This window comes from Mesoplodon mirus, assembly GCF_964341445.2.
Source record: "Mesoplodon mirus genome assembly, chromosome: 3".
In the NCBI taxonomy this organism is placed as follows: domain Eukaryota; kingdom Metazoa; phylum Chordata; class Mammalia; order Artiodactyla; family Ziphiidae; genus Mesoplodon; species Mesoplodon mirus.
The window spans coordinates 101,621,038-101,641,636 of NC_138978.1; the positions used below are offsets into that span (position 1 = coordinate 101,621,038).

The 20,599-nt window shown below is 40.4% G+C and overlaps 1 protein-coding gene across 1 annotated transcript in view; it reads right to left on the reverse strand.

The window, feature by feature from the left end:
• VAV3 (vav guanine nucleotide exchange factor 3) overlaps positions 1-20,599 on the reverse strand; it is a 404,602-nt gene that overhangs the window by 204,458 nt on the left and 179,545 nt on the right. Inside the window, exons 3-8 of the mRNA XM_082613120.1 lie at positions 16,814-16,872; positions 14,124-14,189; positions 8,636-8,744; positions 6,471-6,563; positions 3,762-3,830; positions 1,306-1,409 (exon numbers count right to left, since the gene is read on the reverse strand). Coding sequence (XP_082469246.1) covers positions 1,306-1,409; positions 3,762-3,830; positions 6,471-6,563; positions 8,636-8,744; positions 14,124-14,189; positions 16,814-16,872 — 500 coding nt within the window. The remainder of the gene's footprint in view (positions 1-1,305; positions 1,410-3,761; positions 3,831-6,470; positions 6,564-8,635; positions 8,745-14,123; positions 14,190-16,813; positions 16,873-20,599) is intronic.

A 20,599-nucleotide genomic window follows, 5' to 3' on the forward strand; every position in this document is an offset into this window, starting at 1 on the left:
AAGTCACTCATATTTACGGTATTAAAAATGACTATTTGTAATTTCCAAATTTGAATGGGAATGTTTCCATGCATGTTTTTATAGCAGGTAGATTTTACAAACTGGCTTAATGACTGTTAATATTGTTTGAGTGCATATAATAATCAAAAACAAAATTAAAAACTTCTGTTCAAGTTTCTGTTAGAGATCAACTTTTACACTGTTCATGCTCACTCAGGAACAGTTTTATTTTCTACTACTGTTTCACTGTAATCACTACTTACAACTCTACTCATTAATAAACCTCCTACTCCCTCCCCCCTTTTTTTTTTTTTTTTTTTTTTTCTTTTTGCGGTATGCGGGCCTCTCACTGTTGTGGCCTCTCCCGCTGCGGAGCACAGGCTCTGGACGCGCAGGCCCAGCGGCCACGGCTCACGGGCCCAGCCGCTCCGCGGCATATGGGATCCTCCCAGACCGGGGCACGAACCCGTATCCCCTGCATCGGCAGGCGGACTCTCAACCACTGCGCCACCAGGGAGGCCCCCCTCCCCCTTTTTAATTAAGAAAAATACATTATCTGAAAAGTGGGAATGAGACGGCTGAGCTGTGCGGGCTGGGAGGTAACTCATATTGCATGGGGTCTGAGCCTGCTTCAGGAAGGGTATCTCTGGGGTAATACTGATTTTTGCAAAGAGCCTGGTTAATTTATTGTTTCTTTTAGCCCTCTACTGGAAAAAAAAACTACTACATTAATATTTATCTAATGTTGATGTAAGCAATTAATTAGCCACTTCTTAGTCAGTACTAGGAACTATAGTGCTTGATTTTAAAAGAGAGCGCTATATTTTAAGCAAAATTCCTTGGTACTTCTAATTCATGTGAATTGTTCAGAAGATTTTTTTCAAATTCAGAAAGGGAAACTGACTTTGGCTGTGAATGTAATACTCCAAAATACAGAATTATAAGGTATTAGAGTTGGAAAAAGCACTACGTACCAGCTAATCTATCCCTAACATTTACAGATGGAAAAAAGGAGGCTCAGAGAGTTAAAATGACTTCCTAAAGTCTACAGGACTCAAGAGTGACAGAACCTGCACCTTCTGGTTTTCAATGCAAAAGTCTGAACCCTTCTTTTTTTCTTTTTTTTTTTTCTCTGATATACATATAGAGGTCAACCACCACCCAGAAATTAACTGTCACATGTTCTAATTACTGCCCAGACAGTATCTTAATGAACCATAGTAATAGCTACTATGAGCAATTTTAATACTAACCCTCACTATAATTACAAACTAATAGCCACAAAATTTAAAATCCAAAAGTTACCTTTCCTTGTAGTTAATGAAAACTTGATACAAGTTCTGGTCATTTTTATTTACAATGGAATCATGAATCTCTTGCATTAGGTTCCGATGAACTTTTACAAGTTCCTTAGAAAAGAAAACAGTGGTAAAGCAAATTAGGAATCAGAACCAAAAAAATCACCCAGAGCCCAGCATCCCTATTGCTGCCAGACCTGCCATTCAAGGATATGCTGAATGCCCTCAATATATAAACCTGCTACCATCAGTAAAGAGGAAAAAAAGGAAGGGAAAGAAGAGAAAAGAGAGAAGGGGAAGGGGAGGGGAGGGAGAGAGGGGGGAGAAAGACAGGCCATGTTCATGGAAAATAGCAATTTCAGATCTGACTTGAAATGTCAGTGTCCGGTGGAAAAAGAAATTCTCTCTCTAGTTATTAAAGGGTAATTTATTCCTTGTATAAAAATATGTACAGTTCAGTTTCATCTTATAATCACTTTAAATTTTTAAATAAAACTATCCAAGTGCTTAATGTTTTACTGACAGGATAAAGTAATGATTCATGTCCTCGAGACATAAAAATGTAGATTTGTACTTTGGTCAATTAGTGGTGTCCTGGAGCTAAGCTAACAATAATCAGACTAGATTACTTGAAACCAGCCACCTAATGTCATAAATAAGCAGCAAATAAATTGTAGTAGGCAGTTTACTAGGGCAACTCAAAAGTCAGAATTTCACATTTTTCCTGATAAGCAAATAATTTTTGGTCAGACAGTAAAATACATGTCACAGCCAGGAAATGAGGAGATCCAAATCAAAATGCCAATTCTCCCAGGATCTCTTCCCGTGTACCTTGGAGCACACATTGATGCAGGGCATGCCCTTCCTTAGGAAGTGTTAAGTGAAACATGAATATGTTGGCCCTGTCACTTTTTTGAGGAGCATGGAAAAGCTATTAGAATAAGGACTGTCAAATGGGTCCTAAGTTACAGTGAGCGTATTTAGGTGGTTCAAGCTCCTCATCTTCCTAAAATGTATGGTTTGTTTTATGTTAAATATTCATTTGATATTGGGATCTTTTTCCTCCTTCTACATTACAAATCAATAAATGTCTTCATTTGGCCAAAATCAGGAACAAGGACAACATGCCATAGCTAAACTGGTGCAAAGCAACGCTAAACATAAAGGAATCAAAATATTAGAGACTTTACAGGTGATACAAGCAAGCCGGTACATAAAAGCTTATATACTGTATATAAGAGCTACATATTAAAACCGAGGGACTACCCTGGTGGTCTAGTGGGTAAGACTCTGCACTCCAAATGCAGGGGGCCCGGGTCTGACCCCTAGTCGGGGAACTAGAGCCCACATGCATGCCGCAACTAGAAGTCCGCATGCCGCAACGAAGGTCCTGTGTGCTGCAACGAAGACCTAGCATAGCCAAAATAAATAAATTAAATAAATATTAAAGGAAAAAAAAAACTGAGGCCAGTTCTAGAGGTCTAAGAACTTGAATCTTGCCTAGCAAGACCTTACATGGTATTGCATTTGGCTTGCCTCTATGCTTTTGGGTAAATATCCTTTTAGGACTGTCAGATAATAAGGTACCCTGAAATTTGAAATGCTATATAAATGTGAAGAAAAGCTCCTCACATCTTACCATTAAAACAGACTGTTATATCGGGCTTCCCTGGTGGCACAGTGGTTAAGAATCCACCTGTCAATGCAGGGGACACAGGTTCGAGCCCTGGTCCAGGAAGATCCCACATGCTGCGGAACAACTAAGCCCATGTGCCACAACTACTGAGCCCACGTGCCACAAGTACTGAAGCCCGTGCGCCTGGAGCCCGTGCTCTGCAACAAGAGAAGCCACCACAAATGAGAAGCCTGGACACCGCAACGAAGAGTAGCCCCCACTCGACGCAACTAGAGAAGGCCCATGCAGCAACAAAAACCCAACACAGCCAAAAACAAATAAATAAATTTATTTATTAAAAAAATAAAAGACTGTTTCAGAAATGGGAGTTTAGGCTGATGCAACCAGAAGCAGAAAACACCAAAAAGCAGAGGCCAAGGAAGTGTAGGAATGGAGGGAAGTGAAGGAGACAGATGGAGCCAGGACAGTGTCTGTAAGATGGGGTTGGGGGGCTAGAAGAACAATAGAGCAGGGAGTGGGGCAGAAGGGGATTCCCACAAGAGAAAGAGACCGTAACACCAGGGATTAACTGAGACTACCTTGTTGTGACAAGCAGTTAAGTATAATACATCAACCTTATCCTTTTGCGTTCAGCGTACATTCTGACTTTTGTTTGACAATATGACTTACTAGTTATTTCCAGAAAATAAGACTATAAGAACTCAGGAGGCAGAAAATTGGGGTAAAATTCTTTAAAAATACAATAGAATGTTCAAATAGGGACCCAATAAGAAAATGAGGATCTTATAGAAGTGTACCACAATTTTAGCTAGCATATTTTTACTTACAGGAATGTTGATGAATACTGAATCAAATTCAGCTGCTGTCAGAAATCTTTTTAATGGTGCCATGAAATACTACCAGGAGAGAAGAGAAGGGTAGTAATTAAGCACAACTTATCCTAATCTATATAATAGTTGTTCATCAATGAGCAATAAATATTACTGAAAGTTAATCAGTATTATGAATACCAAGAAAAAAGCAGAAACTATTTTCTCTACTGTAAAGATTCTACATTTGAACAGAGATATAAAGACATAAATACAAGTTAATACATTTAAAATATAAAATAAAAGATTTGGGCTATAAATCCTTCTGAAAGTAAGAAAAAAAAGAAGAGAGAACACCACTGGCCGAACTGGCAAAAAATGGCAAGCTGCTGGAGATATGTTTGAGGACTAACTCAAGACATCCATCAAATGCTCTGTGAAGATTCTAGATCCCTGAGATCAATAATTTGCATATGGATCATTCCCCTTCATTCTTTGAGAATTTTAGTTCCTGGCCTACCATATCTCTGTCCATTACTACTCCCATCTTCATTTTTGGTCATATCAGTATCTGTGCAGATGGTCCTTCCAATAGCCTGGCCTCTCGGTTCCTTGAACTCCAATAATCTGTGCCCCATCCTAGCTCAGGTCCTCTTGTGGTCATAGCCCAAGACCCTGTCATTACCAACAACTGCATATGCTCCATAGAATTAAGTTGAAGCAAGCAAGTCTCTGACCTCCACCCTCCTACCTTTACAGCTCATTTCTCCAAGGACTTCTCCAACCCACTGGGTCTGCCAACCCCCGACCATCTCACATCCCTCATGTCCTCACTTCCATTCTTACCCAGTTTACATTCCAAGAGCCATCATCAGAATCACTGCCCTACAAGTACCCTTACCCTCTCTTCTTTCATTCTAGAAAAATGAAAACCCTGGTTAAATCTAGCTTGCCATATATTTTGTGCCTATACCTAAGAAGTTAAACAGGAGCTACACTGATAGCTAATTAAAAATATAATCACAAAACCCAAATGAGCCTGTAATGCTACATAATTCTAGTATATTTACCCTCTCGTTCTCCTAAACAACTCTTCTACGCCTTCATCTCTCTTTTTAAACTTCCAAAACTTTCTCCTGGTTCTCATTCTCCTAGCCTCCAAATGTGGAAGTCACCAGAGGTGACCTCAAACCTCTTCTCTATCAACATCCATTCCCCTGGTGATTCATCTAGTGCCATGGCTTTAAACACCATTGCATAATGATAATGGCCCAATCTATACATCCATTCAACCTTTCCCCTGAATGTCAGACTCATACATCTAACTTCCTCCTCAGTACATCCCCTTGGAAGCTAATAGGTATTGCAAATTTAGTAAGTCCCAACAGACTCGTGATTCCTACACCTGTCCTTCTCCATCTCAGTCACCATCTTCACCATTTACACAGTTACTCATGCTAAAAACCTAGCATTGTTAGGAATTTCCACTGGGCAGTCCAGTGGTTAGGACTCTTGCACTTCCACTGTTGTGGGACCAGAGTTCAATCCCTGGTCAGGGAACTAAGATCCCACAAACCAAGCCATGTGGCGTGGCCAAAAAAAAAAAAAAAAAAAACAAGAACAGAAAACCTAGCATTCTTGATTGCTCTTTTCCACACATCCTTTACCTAATCCATCATCAAATCCACTTGGCTCTACTTTCAAAATTTTTTTTTTTTTTTTTTTTTTGCTGTACGCGGGCCTCTCACTGCTGTGGCCTCTCCCGTTGCGGAGCACAGGCTCCGGACACACAGGCTCCGCGGCCATGGCTCGCGGGCCCAGCCGCTCCGCGGCATGTGGGATCTTCCGGGATCGGGGCACGAACCCGTGTCCCCTGCATCGGCAGGCGGACTCTCAACCACTGCGCCACCAGGGAAGCCCTACTTTCAAAATTTATTCAGAATCTGACCACTCCTTACCACCTCTACCAATACCACCATTTTCCATCAATTTAATTACTGCGATATCCTTCTAACATTTTTCTCAATTTCCACCCTTGCCTGGCAAGAGTCAGAATGATCTGTTAAAAACTTACATTAGATCCCATCACTTCCTCTACTCAAAACGCTCTAGCTTTTAGCCAGGTGCTCCTATATGCCCCCTGTGACCTGGGGGCTCACCAAGTCTCTGATCTCACTGCTCCCCTGCACTCATTCTGCTTCAGCCTCCTGGGCTGTTGCTGTTCCCTGAAGCACACTGAACACTGTCCCACATGAGGGCCTTTCTCCCAGGGATTGTCCACTCTGGGATATTCGCATGGCTTACTCCCTCCATTCACAAAGCTGTCTGCTTAAATACGATCTGACCACAGAGGCCTTCCATTACCACGCTATATAAGGTAACACCAGCCTCCCCCATCACTCACTACCCCCTTCCTCTGCCTTAGTTTTCTTCAGAGAATAATATCACCACCTGGCATACTCATTTGCTTAAATTATAAACCCTCCCATGAGAGTGTCATGAGAACTAGAGCTTTGTTGTGTTGACTGCTGTGCCCCCAGTCCCTAGAATAGTGCCATTCACACACTAAGAAATCAATAAATCATTGTGGGATGAGTAAATCTGCTTTGAGATCTTTAAACCCAAAGTTCTGCTGAAAATCAGAATATGCAGACACTGTAGAAACACTGAGCCTAATGTATTAGCAAGGCAGTATTGGAGCATCAAGAATGATACCTGATGACTTACTTTTTCTATTGACTCCAATGTTTCTGTATATTTTTCTTCTGTCTGCTTGATTTCTGCTAGGCAGCAACTTCGTATGTCATTTTCTGGACATTTCTACAATTAGAATTTTCAAATTAACATTATTTAATCAAATTCATGTATTAATCTTTCCAGTAGTAGAAAGAAATAAAAATTATTGATTTTTTAAGTGTTACATTCCAATAAAACACATAACTGAAAGGTATATTTAACTGCATTTGTGAAGGATCTTTGCTTTTTAAAAGAATTTGAACAATGTAAATGAAAAAGTCTTAGATAATTAAAAATATACTTTTGAGTATACTCTCTTTAAACTGAAATATCTATATTATTATAAATGTTACTGAATCTGGAAACATCATGAACGGTCTTATACAGTTTTATTAATGTACAGCATACTTTACAAGTGCTGTAGAAATAACTGCAAAAATCATAAAAGGATATTTGGTAATTAAAAAATCTTAAAATATTTTTTCAAGAGTTAACATCTTGGTGTTTGGCTCTCTTATTGTTTAAGACTCGAGGCAGTAGAACATAGTAGGAAGATCAAAGTTTTGGGGATCAGATAGAATTTGGTTCAAGAACCAGTTTTGCTGTTATTAGTTTGTTATCGTGAAGAAGTTATCTAATATCTCTGTGTCTCGGTTTTCTCATCTATAAAACAGAATTACAGTACCCAGCCCAAGGAGCTGTAAATGAGATAACCTGTGAAGCGTGCTTAACACCCTGAGGAATGCACAAGAAGGGCTCTGTGCATTCAACCATCATCACTGCTCACCCTGGGCCACATGAACAGCCCAGCACCGTCAGCTCAGTGAAGACGGTCCTTGGGAAAGACAATGAAAAATTTGCTGGTGCCCAAAGCAGTTGATAATTAAAGGGGTACGGACGATACTCCATCACCTAAAACACTCTTAAACTGCTGCCACAGGTGTCCTGTCAGCTCGTGCAGTGGGTTAAAGCACATATTCATGACGTTTACTGAACACAGGCCAGCCAACTTGTTTCCATCCCACAGAAGCTACTGTCCCCTGTGTGGGCACCGGACAACCCGCCGGCCCTTTATTAAATGCAAGAGGTCCAAGAGAGTTGAGCGAATTCATCAAAGCACTGAAGAAACCTAAAGTACCACCCAGCTGATGAAGAAAGTCTTCTGTGTAAAGAAAGAATATGTTAATAAAAGCTTAAGCAACTGACCTTATTTTTCATTTCAGATTATATATGAGAAAATCATTCAAAGTAATTCTGAATGTTTTAGATATTTTAATGCAGATAAAGTTTTGTGGGCTCCTGTTGACTATGGCAATATCTGAAACTAAGTTTATAAAATAGTAAAAAATGCTAGGAGACCTATAATGAAACAAGCAACAACAACAAAAATACCTCATATCAACCCCTAACAAATAGGAAGAAATATTCTTTAACCTAGACTTTATGCCACATCAAACTTAAAGTAGATTTACCTGCTTTGTAAGAGATTTCCTTTCATAACAATATAATTCCATGATCCCCTGAAATTATGTTCTACTGCCACTCTGCAATTATTTAGCTGTGTGGCATGCCGTTTACTTGCTGGACTTGATTTTCTTACTAGTAAACTGAGAGAATTAGACCAGAGATTCCCTATGGTTGTTCTGAACTGTAAAACGTCATGTTTCCAAATGCAGCAACAGGTCATGGTTATACAGTTACAAGCAAGTAAACATAAAAAAGAAAACAAACAACAAAAAGATCCCAGAAGTTACATAAATAATTATTGTATTAATTATAATTATGCTATTATTTTATCATTATAATTAATATACTTATAACATAAATATTGTTTCATTTTATTAATTATAATTATTGTATTAATTAGTCTTTCAAATAATCACTTTCCTAATAAAATACTCAGAATAACAAGTCATGGTTATAGAGTTGTAAGCAAGATAAAAAAGAAAAACAAACAATGATCCCAGCAGAAGTTACATAAATAATTATAACTATTGTAGTAATTATAATTATGCTATTATTTTATAATTATAATTAGTATAATTAAAACATAAATATTATTTTATTTAATTATTATATTAATTAGTCATTCCAATAATCACTTTCCTAATAAGATACTCAGAGTAACTTAAAAAACAGACAAGTCAAAGTCTTACAGGCTGATGCGCCTCCTCTGCCTTCATCAAGTCCTCGTACACTTCGCCACCTTCGTCTTCCCCATAAACACAGTCGTACAGACCCTCTTCATCTTCCACACGGGTTTCACTGAAGCAAAAGGTATAACATAAACATCATTTTCTACCATGCAGTAAATACAGTAGTTAGAAATAGCTTACTGGATTTTAGCAGAAAATCCAGAGAGCAAATCAAATACAGTGGAAAGAGTCAAAGGTTTACATTACAGCTCTGCCCCTCCTAATAAGAACAATGACAAACGACAACCACAGAATCTGACAATGGCAGTGCCCTAACCTTCACTGGGCACTTACTACGCCTCTCTGCATGGATTATCTCACCTGGTTTGCCCAGGTCCAGCATTAATTGTGTTATCAGGTAGGCACTGTTGTTTGGCCAATTAGAGTTATAAGGACTTTGAGAGAACAAAATGTTCTTTGACTTGCTCAGGATAACACAGCTAGTCAGACAGCAGAGCTGGGATTTAAAACCCAGTCTGTCTCACACACTGAGTGTTTTAACTGCTCTATCATACTACCTCCCATTTTTCATATGTCAAGGCCTCAGTTTCATTACCTGTATTAAAGGGTATAATATGGAGGAGACACGGGAGTTGGGGAGGATCTAATATGTTATAAATAATTGTTATAAAGCAAAAATTTCTGCTGATTATAATTGTCAATATCTAATGCAATGGTTTTCAAACCATGTTCCTTCAAGGCCACTCAGAGGGTACCCACAGGTTTGATTCTGTCAGATTCTGCTTTTATCTGTTCTATTTGTATTTTGCTTAAAGAAATGGTCCCAAGGCCACAAGACATTTTTAAAAGCCATTGAAGTTCTTCTGCTGGTCTCCTGGCAGTGGAAAATAATCTCTATTTTTATGTTAACATCTTTATTGGAGTATAATTGCTTTACAATGGTGTGTTAGCTTCCACTTTATAACAAAGTGAATAGATTTACAATCTCAAATGAAGGGTTTGGGAAAGATAATCAGTCACTGTGGAAGCGTTCATGGAGACTTTAAAAATTGGGCCCTATTCAGTCAACACAGAAACAGCTGTTTCCACCTATCACCCATTCTGTTACTACTCCTTAAGCTTTTCCTTTCAGTTCAAGAGTTCTAGAATTAGCTTCTATTAACTAATAATGCCAAAGAACTGAGACTAATAAATTTAGGTATGTTAGAAAGAAGCATTAATATCTCTCTGAAAAGAAATTCAGCTCCTTCAGTACTGCCAGCCCTTAGCATTGCTCTTGGGCCTGTGCAGATAGAACATTATAAATTGATACGTACAAAAATAAAAACACTAACTATAAATGTCACTCTGCAACTCACAGCATTTTTCAAAGTAGGTGCAATCACAAGGTTGTCTATGTTTGTCATGAAGAGTTATCTGGAGGCATTTGACAGAAATGAACTTTCAGACACCCAGAAGAAAGGAAGGTGCCTTAAGGGAGAATGATCTGGTGGTGAGAGAAGTTTCAGAGAACCTGCTGTGAGAAAAATTCATTCCAGGATTACCTGTCCACCCATCCACCCATCTACCTGATTCTTAAAACTAAGAACCTACTGATTGCCAGACTCACCAGTGCTAAGAATGCATGGATCCAGAAGATCCAAGGGCTCTCCCATAGTCTAGTGTGGAAAACAGCACATAAACACATAATTCTATGAGTGCAGAGGAAAGAGTAAGAATAACTCTGACTAAGGAAGGCAGGGAAAGCTTCCTGGAAGATATTACATCTGAACTGGATCTTGAGTGTATTTATTTACTCAATAGGTATTTGCTGAATAAATACTGTGTTCCAGCAGATATAGCTGCAGACAAGGCAGACACGGTTTCCACCCTCCAGGGTGACACAATGAATGAGAAGAGGGGATGAGCATTCAAAGGACCCCAACCTGTGCGATGGCAGAGAGGTGTGCAGAAGCTGGCGATGTGAGGGGTGGAGTCCCGTCCAGTGAGACCAGGTGAGTGAGGGGAGCCCCAGAGGGAAGAGGTGAACCAATCTGAGAAGGGCCCTGCGCTCTGGGAGCTCAACCTTAACTGGGCATCTGAGGACCACAGGGGGTTATAGAGGGGTAGTGTGGAGGGTCAAGAAGCCAAGCAGGGAGATAGAGAAGCCAAGAAATGAAATGTTGTGGGTGAGAGGTAACGAGTACCATAACCAGGGTAAAGGCAGATGAGGAGAGAAACAGAGACTCAGGAGACCGTGTCAGCTACCACCAACCAGACTTGGGAACCAATCCGGATTAGGGAGAAGGGGGAGGACCGAAGGATGCTTTCAGCTCTCTACTCTGAAAAACTGGGGAGATGGTGAGTCTTATTGGCAGTTCCAGAATTTCCATACTGAGGGGCTTAGGCAGGCAGTCTCGCCTGAGAACAGTGGGGCCGTTAAACTGGTTCGAGCACTTTCTATAACTCATCAAAGGGTAGGAAGGTCTGATGAGTTCATGAAGGAACTGAGATTAAAGAAATGATAAAGGAGTAGGTTCTGTATCAAAGGGGATCCTGTTCAGAAGGAAAACAGGCTGTGAAATCCTTTTCCTCCCTCAGACCCTCCAACCCCCACCCCCAAACCAACAAAAAAAAAGCCAAAAAAACAAACAAAGAAATCACATCGTCTTTCTTAATTCTTGCTATTGACTATTTTGCATGAGGGCAGAAGTACATATGTATAAATTCACACAGATTCTTCTCTAAGAATTGTAGGAGTGACACACACGCACCCACACACATTGCAACTGGGCTAGAACAGTTTGGGTTTTGTTATTCAATCCCATACTAAAGCTGTTTTTCTTGCTAACAGTTTGGGCAGTAATCTCTGATTTGCACAAAATGAAGAAGGGAGAGGGAGGAAAAAGCTGTAATTCTTCAAATGGTCAATAAATCAACAGCAATCTATATTAGCTTTCCTGTGTCTGGGCAGCCTAGATATGGTCCCGTCTGACACCCTGGTCATAAAGGTTGAAGGAGCAAGGACGCTACCGTTTAGCCATCTCACACGCTCTCCATTCCATCCTGTGTCTGTTTCTCTCCACGTGAGGACAGAATGACTCCCCCTGCCTGGGGAGCAGACCAGTGTTTGTTCTGGGGCCCTCCCTTCAAGCGATTCACCCCCAGAGGTTAAAGGGAAGTCTATGAGCCCATAGAGATCATAACAAAGCCAAGACTGAAAAGCAAACCCTCATAGCAAACTCCAAAGCAGGCATTTGGAGGAAACACACAACATTTGGACCTCCGACCACCTGGTGAAGAGGTGAAGCAGACTGCACCTCCCAGAGCATGTGAGCTGGCATCTCAGAGCGGCCAGTTCGGGGGCCCAAGTTTTCTCCAAACTTGCATCCTCACAGGATTTATCTTGGCATCAACAGAACAAGACGAGGGAAGATTATAAAAATGAGTAGGTGTGGGTGGGGAGTTAAGATAGAATGTCATCATAGCACTGGAAATAATATTCTTTCTAAGACGACAAGGAATTCGATTATCTTATAAGTAATCTTATAGTCACTTTATGAAGATTGTATCCAATTCAATGAGACAATCAGCAATTACCTTGCTGAAGATTAGTGAGTTCTTGGAGATTTTAAGAAGAGACAAGAAACCATTCTTGATACACATGTAAAATACAAGACTTCGAGGCCCATTCAAAGGCAGCCTAGGGGCTTCCCTGGTGGCGCGGTGGTTGGGAGTCCACCTGCCAATGCAGGGGACACGGGTTCGTGCCCCGGTCCGGGAGGATCCCACGTGCCGTGGAGCGGCTGGGCCCGTGAGCCATGACCGCTGGGCCTGCGCGTCCGGAGCCTGTGCTCCGCAGCGAGAGAGGCCACAGCAGGGAGAGGCCCGTGTACCACAAAACAAACAAACAAACAAACAAAAAAACACATGAGCCTAGGACAGTGGTGGTGGTGTAGGAAGTCAAGGGAACTTAAATAGGAAAAAAAAATACATATTTAAAAAATAAATAAATAAATAAATAAATAAATAAGGCAGCCTACTCTGGGAAGGGCTACCAGCCTTCCTGGTGGCTCCTGTCACAGTGCTCTCCTGCTGAAAGTTCTCAGAGGAGCAAGGCAGGGTGCATCTGGGAATCAATGCAGTGCGTAAGAGCCTCCACGCTAGAATAAGAACTGCCTGGGTTCCAATCCAAAGACTACTATTTACTAGCAATATGATCTTCAGCAAGTTACTTAGCTTTTCAAGCCTCATTTTCTCATTTGTAAACTATGGTGATATTAGGAACAACCTCATAATGTGGTGTTACATGAGAGATGCTTGTAACGTGGTTAGGACAGAAACGTGCACTCCATAAGCTCCTATGAACTGATAGATGTCCCATGATAGACAGCTCCAGCCTGAAGCATCATGCCTGTAAGACAGTAAGTGCTCAATGCAGATTTGGCCTATTAATTCAGAAAACAGATACTTACTGAGGACCTACTAGACACTAGACACTGTTTGAAGTGCTAGGAAAAGAGTCAAGAACAAGGTCAAGTCCCTCACCTCATGAAGCAGGCCTTCTGATGAGGAGACAGACCAAAAATGAAGCAAGCCGAGACTGCCTCAGGTAGAGGCAAGTACCATAAAAACACAGAGCAAGGTAAGGGTGGCAGCAATTTTAGATAGGAAAGGTCTCGCTGGGAGAGCCATCTGAGCAAAGACTTGGATGGAGAGGGGTCAGCCACATGGGCAGAAGGGACAGCAAGTGTAAAAGTCCTAGAGCGAGAACAAGGTCCATGTGCTGGGGTATTACGATGGATCAGTGGATGAATTTCCACAGGATCTGAATCTCTCCTGGAGCAGAATCTATGTCTTCTTATAATTCTTTGCAAACATACCTGATCTTTGGCATCAGTTCCTTGAGGGGTGAGGATCAAGTTTTACCTTTATTTGTAATCTGCACAAGTCACTCAATCAGCGGAAGATAACCAGCTGCAAAGACCTTTAGCCTCTCCCAACTATTAAATAATGCAGCCCAAAAGGATTCTCTCCTCAGAATCAACACCATCTAATGAAACATCCCTGAATAACTCCCACCCACACTGATCTCATTCTTCCTTGAACTTACACAGCAAGCACTATCTGTCCTACAAGTCCGGTGGTAGATTCTGTAAATACTTCTCTTGTTAATTGTCTGACTCCAGGTTTATCTACTACCTTTACTATGCCTTTGAGAAACTTCCAAATGTTACTTCATTGCTGTCTGTTTCCTTACTCTCCATAGAGACTTGCACAATGCAAGACACACAAGAGGAATTAAAAGCCAGTTGAAGTACATTTTCTCATGAAGCTTTCCATCAGGAGTTGGAGGTTAATTCTCACATGTCTTAATCACTGAGCCATGGTTCCCCTTCAGAGAGCTATTTTTTTTTTTTCAGAGAGCTATTTTAACACCCACGGTTAAAATCCACAAAGGATGCAAAAATTGGCAGTGGTGTACTTTTGTTGAAAATGCTCAACATACTCTATTAAATCAGGCAGGCCTTTGTAGATGTCATCATCATTAACGCTTTCTTCTGTCGGGAAGGGCCTAGGAGGGAGGGAAAAAAGAAAGAGTGAATAGGCAACAACCAGGCTGGACGTTTACCTCTCATGAAACACATACGTTCAGCTGCTGCCAAAGTGGTCAGATCAGTCACCATGTTTAACACGACATCTGGGGCTTCTCCCAAAGTGCCTGCCTGTGGCTGTGTCAGGGTCCCCCAGGGAGGCATGCCAAATCACCTGTAGCAATCACGGCTGGTCACCACAGTCATGTGAGCAGTTGTGGACGTGCTGAGGTGCTCATCTGACCTCCCACCAGCCACACACCTGCAGGCTCACATCAGCGCCCACTGAAGCTCCCCAGCTCAGAGTGGGTCCTTGCCTTCAGCACCATTCAGATTCTTTGCACTTACAGAATCTGACCTGACAAATAACTTGGTAATTTGGTAACAACCATTCTAGCATGACTCAATTTACTAGTATAGATGAGAATTAGAAAACAAAAATGCCATGCCCTTTATATATGATCATTGACTCTGATATACTTTTCTACTCAGACCGTAAGTTGTGTGAATTGTAAATTTTATTTTTCATCTATCGGACAAATAAATCAAACAGGCCTCAAAAAGAGTACAATGTTTTCTTTGTCCCCTGCTCAAAGAAAATCACTTTAGTTTCTACCCTATTCCTAGACATTGGCTTCCCTTGTTTGCTTCGTACTATGATCTTTATTCGTAACACCAACATAATGCCCTAAATTTATGTCTAACAAAATCACAGTGATTATACTATAGTGCCAGAAGTTTTACCCTTTTTTACATGAAGTCAGCATGTCATATGTTCCATAAAAACAAGAGGATCCATCAAAATAAAAAATAAGCACTAGATAATTACTAAATAATTATATTTAGTATAGTGAAAACATTTTCACATTCGTTTATGTATTAACTTAGTACTTAAGACATCTGAGGAACATATATCTTTCAAATAAATTAAAATGTGTGAGAAATGCCAGTTTCAAAACCCTTTTTTAAATAAATTTTGACACATTTTATTATACTCTTATATACAAGTCTATTGTAGTAAAAAATTGAAATTATAAGTAAGAATAACAAGGAAAAAACTCTTCTATATATAGTTTCAGAATCAACAATATATAAATACATAAGAATAGAATCATACTATTTCAAAATTTTCTGTTTGCATATAACAAAATATATGTTGACATGGAAAGATAATCATGTATTGAAGAGAAAATGACAAGGTATGGAACATTTATCCAGCCTACAGACTACTGTAAAAAGCTGCCAAACTCATGGTCCATTTCTGAGGAAGGGTCTGTGGGTGTCTTCCCCAAGGTCACTGTGCTTTGTACCCAGGGACAGGGCTGTCATGCTTGGATCCTCTCTGTTTGAATCTGAATGTGAACAGAAAAATGGAAGCAACAGGGTTTCCCTGGTGGCGCAGTGGTTGAGAGTCCGCCTGCCGATGCAGGGGACATGGGTTCGTGCCCCAGTCCGGGAAGATCCCACATGCCGCGGAGTGGCTGCACCCCTGAGCTATGGCCGCTGGGCCTGCACGTCCGGAGCCTGTGCTCCGCAACGGGAGAGGCCACAACTGTGAGAGGTCCACGTACCACAAAAAAAAAAAAAAAAAAAAAATGGAAGCAACAGAAGAAGAGACCCAGGGTCACAGAGCCCCATAACGGCTGGAGACTGAATTATGGAGCCCTGAGGAAATCAGGTAAAAAATGAGATCCATTCCATTTCCACGTGGCCTGGCTGTGTGGCTACTGAAACTGTTGTTCTGTATTTCTAACATTCCTAATAATACAACTTTCTGACTGACCTAACTTGAATATGCAGTATTTTAAACAGAAAAGGCCCGACACAACATAACACATCTACCTTTCCTTACTTAACTGACTGCATAATGCTTCACTGCATGGAGAAGGTATGATTTAACCAATTTACAGTGGACCCTTGAACAACAAGGTTTGAACTGCACACGTCCACTTATAAATGGATTTTGTTCAATAGTAAATACTACAATACTACACGATCCACAGTTGGTTGGAACCACGGTGGCAGAGGAACTGAGGATGCAAAGGGCCGAATAAAAGTTATACTCAAATTTTCAACTGTGTGGATGGTTAGTGCTCCTAATCCCCACGTTTTTCAAGGATCAACAGTACTTCCAAGTTTTTCACTTAGTTCCAAACTTTCAATACACCTTCTCAAACATATATTATTTTATACTTGTCTGATTATTTCTTAAACGCCTAGAAGTTGTGACTTATTGTTATGGCCTACAGGATATAAATGTACTGCAATGTCTTTTAAAATATCTATTTAATTAAGCATTTGTGTTTGTCTTAATGAATCACCTGTATAGGAATGTTGGAGGAAGTTAAAAGAAAGAACTGTATCAGTGACAGTCACCAGTGAGTTGAGAACGATGTTTAGCCAATGTGTCTTATTCAACACTACGAATAAGTTCTTACTTGCTCAATAAATTTCAAATGTCTATTGAGCACTTACATACCCGGCCACTCTTCATGAATGAGATGCGGTCCCTGTATGCAAAGTGCTTTACACATAGTAGCCATTCAATAAACAATCACTTCATTGAACTGAACAGGACATACGAACCACAGAGAAGCTAGCTTACCTGATTCCTGTGGCCAGCGCTACAGGTGTGCGAGAGAGTCGCGATAATGTTTCTATAACCTGAGAAAAGAGGAAAGCACTCACTGGACGTGTATTTCAGAAAAAAATATTTTTTTTCAAAAACAGTAGTTTTACAATCTAATATTAACAATAGCAGCAGAAACGTAAGTTTGAAGGTGTCACCAAAGTGCAGAAAGGGAAGAGTTGTAACTGAGAAGTATAAACACCTACTAATAATTTTGTCCCTTTCCTTAATTTTCTGACTCTACTTATAATTTTGTCCCTTTCCTTAATTTTATGACTCTAAGCAGATTACTAACCATGTGGTTTTCAGTTTCTTGATCAGTAAAAACAAGGAGTTAGACAGGGTAATTTTAAAGTTCTCATGTCTCCCCTACTACATGATCTGAAAGACCCTGTAACGCCGCTCTGTCCAAAACAGCAGACACTAACCACACAGAGGCTATTTAAATTTAAATTAATTAAAATTTTAAAAACAAAAAATCAGGTTCCTTAGTTGGACTAGCCACGTTGCATGTGCTCAGTAGCCCATGCGCCTAGTGGCTACTGCATTGGACGAAACAGATATCAAACACTTCCATTATCACAAAAAGTTCTATTGGACAGCACTGCTGTATAGCAAATTGGTTCAGAGGGTGGGCTCTTCAGCCAGACCACATCCTGTGAGTTCTGATCCCAACTTCACCATTTATTAGCCGTATATCCGTGTGCAAACTACTTAACTTCTCTGGGTCTCAGCTTTCTCCTCTGGATACTGCCTATAATAATTAAGTTAGGTTATTAACAATCACTATCTTATTATAAGAATTAAAAAGATAATACATGTAAAGCATTTATATGGTAGCTATTCTTTATAATTGCCAACTTCAAGAAAATTTCCTTATTCTAATTCTGAATATTTTCAGAAAAGGAATTTCCTAAATTACCCTTAATTATCTGTATCTGTTTCAAAAATTCTTCATAAAGGTCTTCAGTACCTAACCCTCGATGTGCCCTGCTAGAGCTTTAGCATTAGTACATAGCAATTGTACCCTTCCTTCCCACGTTTACACCTAACAGCATCTCTTTCAAAGACTTAGTGATGGGCTTCCCTGGTGGCGCAGTGGTTGAGAGTCCGCCTGCCGATGCAGGGGACACGGGTTCGTGCCCCGGTCTGGGAAGATCCCACATACCGCGGAGCGGCTGGGCCCGTGAGCCATGGCTGCTGAGCCTGCGCGTCCGGAGCCTGTGCTTCGCAACGGGAGAGGCCACAACAATGAGAGGCCCACATACCACAAAAAAAAAAAAAAAAAAAAAAAAGACTTAGTGAGGAAGATAATGAGCTAAAATGTGTTTTTCTCATGAAACCTGTTTCTATGATAATAGATATAATTTGTCTTAAGTATCTAAACAAAATATAAATACATTCTACTACAAGGCCTATTCACAATTAGAAAACAGAAAGAGAAAAGGTAAAAATCTATCTCCAGGTTGAGGTAGTCTTTGAATTCCCCAGTTCAAAGATGGAAATGTAAAGTTTCCAGTACTAGGAGTCTCATAAGGGTATTAGCCACACATATACTTATTTATCACCTACCTCAGGAGGCAGTATATTGTTGTGGTTACAAACTCTGAACTGAGAACACCTGGATGAGCTAGGCCCACCTTCACCAGCCTCTATAAAATGTGGATAATAACAACTACCTACCTGCCTCACAGAGTTACTGAAAAATTAAATGACACAATGCCCATCAAATGCTTAACTCAACAAACGTGAACTGTTATTAATACATAAAATAAAATTATTGTTATATACAAATGAAATTTCATCTAATCGAAAGCCTTTATGCAATTTCTTTCTGGTTTAACCTTGCTGAAGAGCAAAAAACAACCACCTAGGTAACACTTGATATCGATTAATTTCCATAAGAAAAATAAAGCATCTTCAGTGAGTCTGTAAATTCAGAAGATCATGAACGAACAAATAATAAATTTATCAAAATAAACTGATTCAAGATAAAAATAATCATCTGCTAAATTTCCAAAAATATGCATTACTGAGCGAAAAGTCTAGCTATTGGAGGATTCCAGGATAATCTGTGGAGTAATGTTTAGACTGCTGAATTAACTACATTGTTGAATTTTAGCATGAGCCTTATCCTGATGTAGCACTGCTCTAAATTTATGGGGTGAAGTCGGCTTCTAATTCGTTTATTCACAGCAGTGTCACTGCTCAATAACAAGAGAAACAGCGACAGCATCAGTACTGCTATGTGCTTTACTACTGCTGTGATTTAACACAAATGTTAAAACACCAGAACTAGTCACAACCTGTCCCAGCCACACAAGACTATGTGTAGTTTGATTTTTTTAACACAATTGTCCACCAGAGGGAGCGAGACAATAGTCTATCACTTCACTCCTGCATTGAATGTAAGTACAAACATTTCTGAAAATTAACATGCTGAAACCAACTGTTATTTACTTAAAAGGATTATCTAGTCTATTCAATGACAGAAAAATAACATAAAGATAAAAGTTCAGTGGATGGGACTGAAGGATAATATGTAACATGTCTTAAAGTGAATCTCTCAGGGGACTATCACTCAGTTTTGTATCTATCTTATTGTACATCAAGTCCATCCATTAACTCTTAAGTTTAGCCAAAGCAAATAAGGACTGTTTGGTCAATGTAGTGTTTTTAGAACAGTGTGTATTCTATATAAAGGTGGAGTGTATCCGGATCTGGAATAGACAAGTACACAAATTAATGCCAGATTCTCAAGTCCTCTGTGTGGAGAATGACCTGCAGTTAGAAACAGCCGTTCAAGTATATTTACAAAAGAAAATAGCCCCAAGGGCTGTAAGAAGACTATTTGCCTTAAAATGTCTTAACTTCTAAATTGTTGCCTCATATAACATGACATATGGACATTTACTCCCAGAAAGGGGGGTAACAAGTTAGAATATTTGCAAGTTAATAGGCTGAAAACTAACTACTAAATCCACGTCATGGATTTTCTTTCTCTACCCACATCCATCCCTTGTTTGATAAGAAGAGTGGCATTTGCAAAGAAATGAAAAAATTCCAGATAACAGGAATAAGAGTTACCATGCGAGGAAGGTGGGAGAGGTGAGCAGGGCTTCTGTGTGTCTGCTTTAGAAGGGTGGGCTAGATCCCAGAATCTATGAAGGGTCATTGACAAGTTTAAGGAAGATAGCAGGGTCAAAACTGCATTTTTAGAAGATCACTCAGCAAAGTGAAGGACAGACCGGGGTAGGAGGACGTGGGATACAGACAGGGACCAGGAGACCCACTGCGGGGGGAGGGGGGGGTTCCTCAATCATCCAGGTGAGAAATGAGAGGTCTACAGGAAAGCTGGAGAAGAGGTGGAAATATGCGAAGTATTTAGGAACAGTGGCTGACACACCGTGGAGGCTGAGGAAGGAGGAAGAACCCGGGACCACCCGGGCCAGCTGTTACAGCGTAGAGGGGCCGCCCACCCAGAGTGCTCCGGGATGCTCCCGAGCAGGAAGCCCTCGTCCTCTGTTCCCTCCAAACGCCTGACTACATTCATCCTCATCTCGGCCAGGCTGGTCCCCACCCAGAGCCTTCTCTGACCATCTCCCTCCTCCAGTCTGGGTTCTTTCTGTCCCCACAGGACCCTGGACATAACTCTGCCCTAGCACCTATCCCCTTATTCAAAATGTATCTGCTGTTTAAAATATTTCAAAAGGACTCAGGTTTATCTTGTCAATTGAAATAATGCAGAAATACATAAAAGTT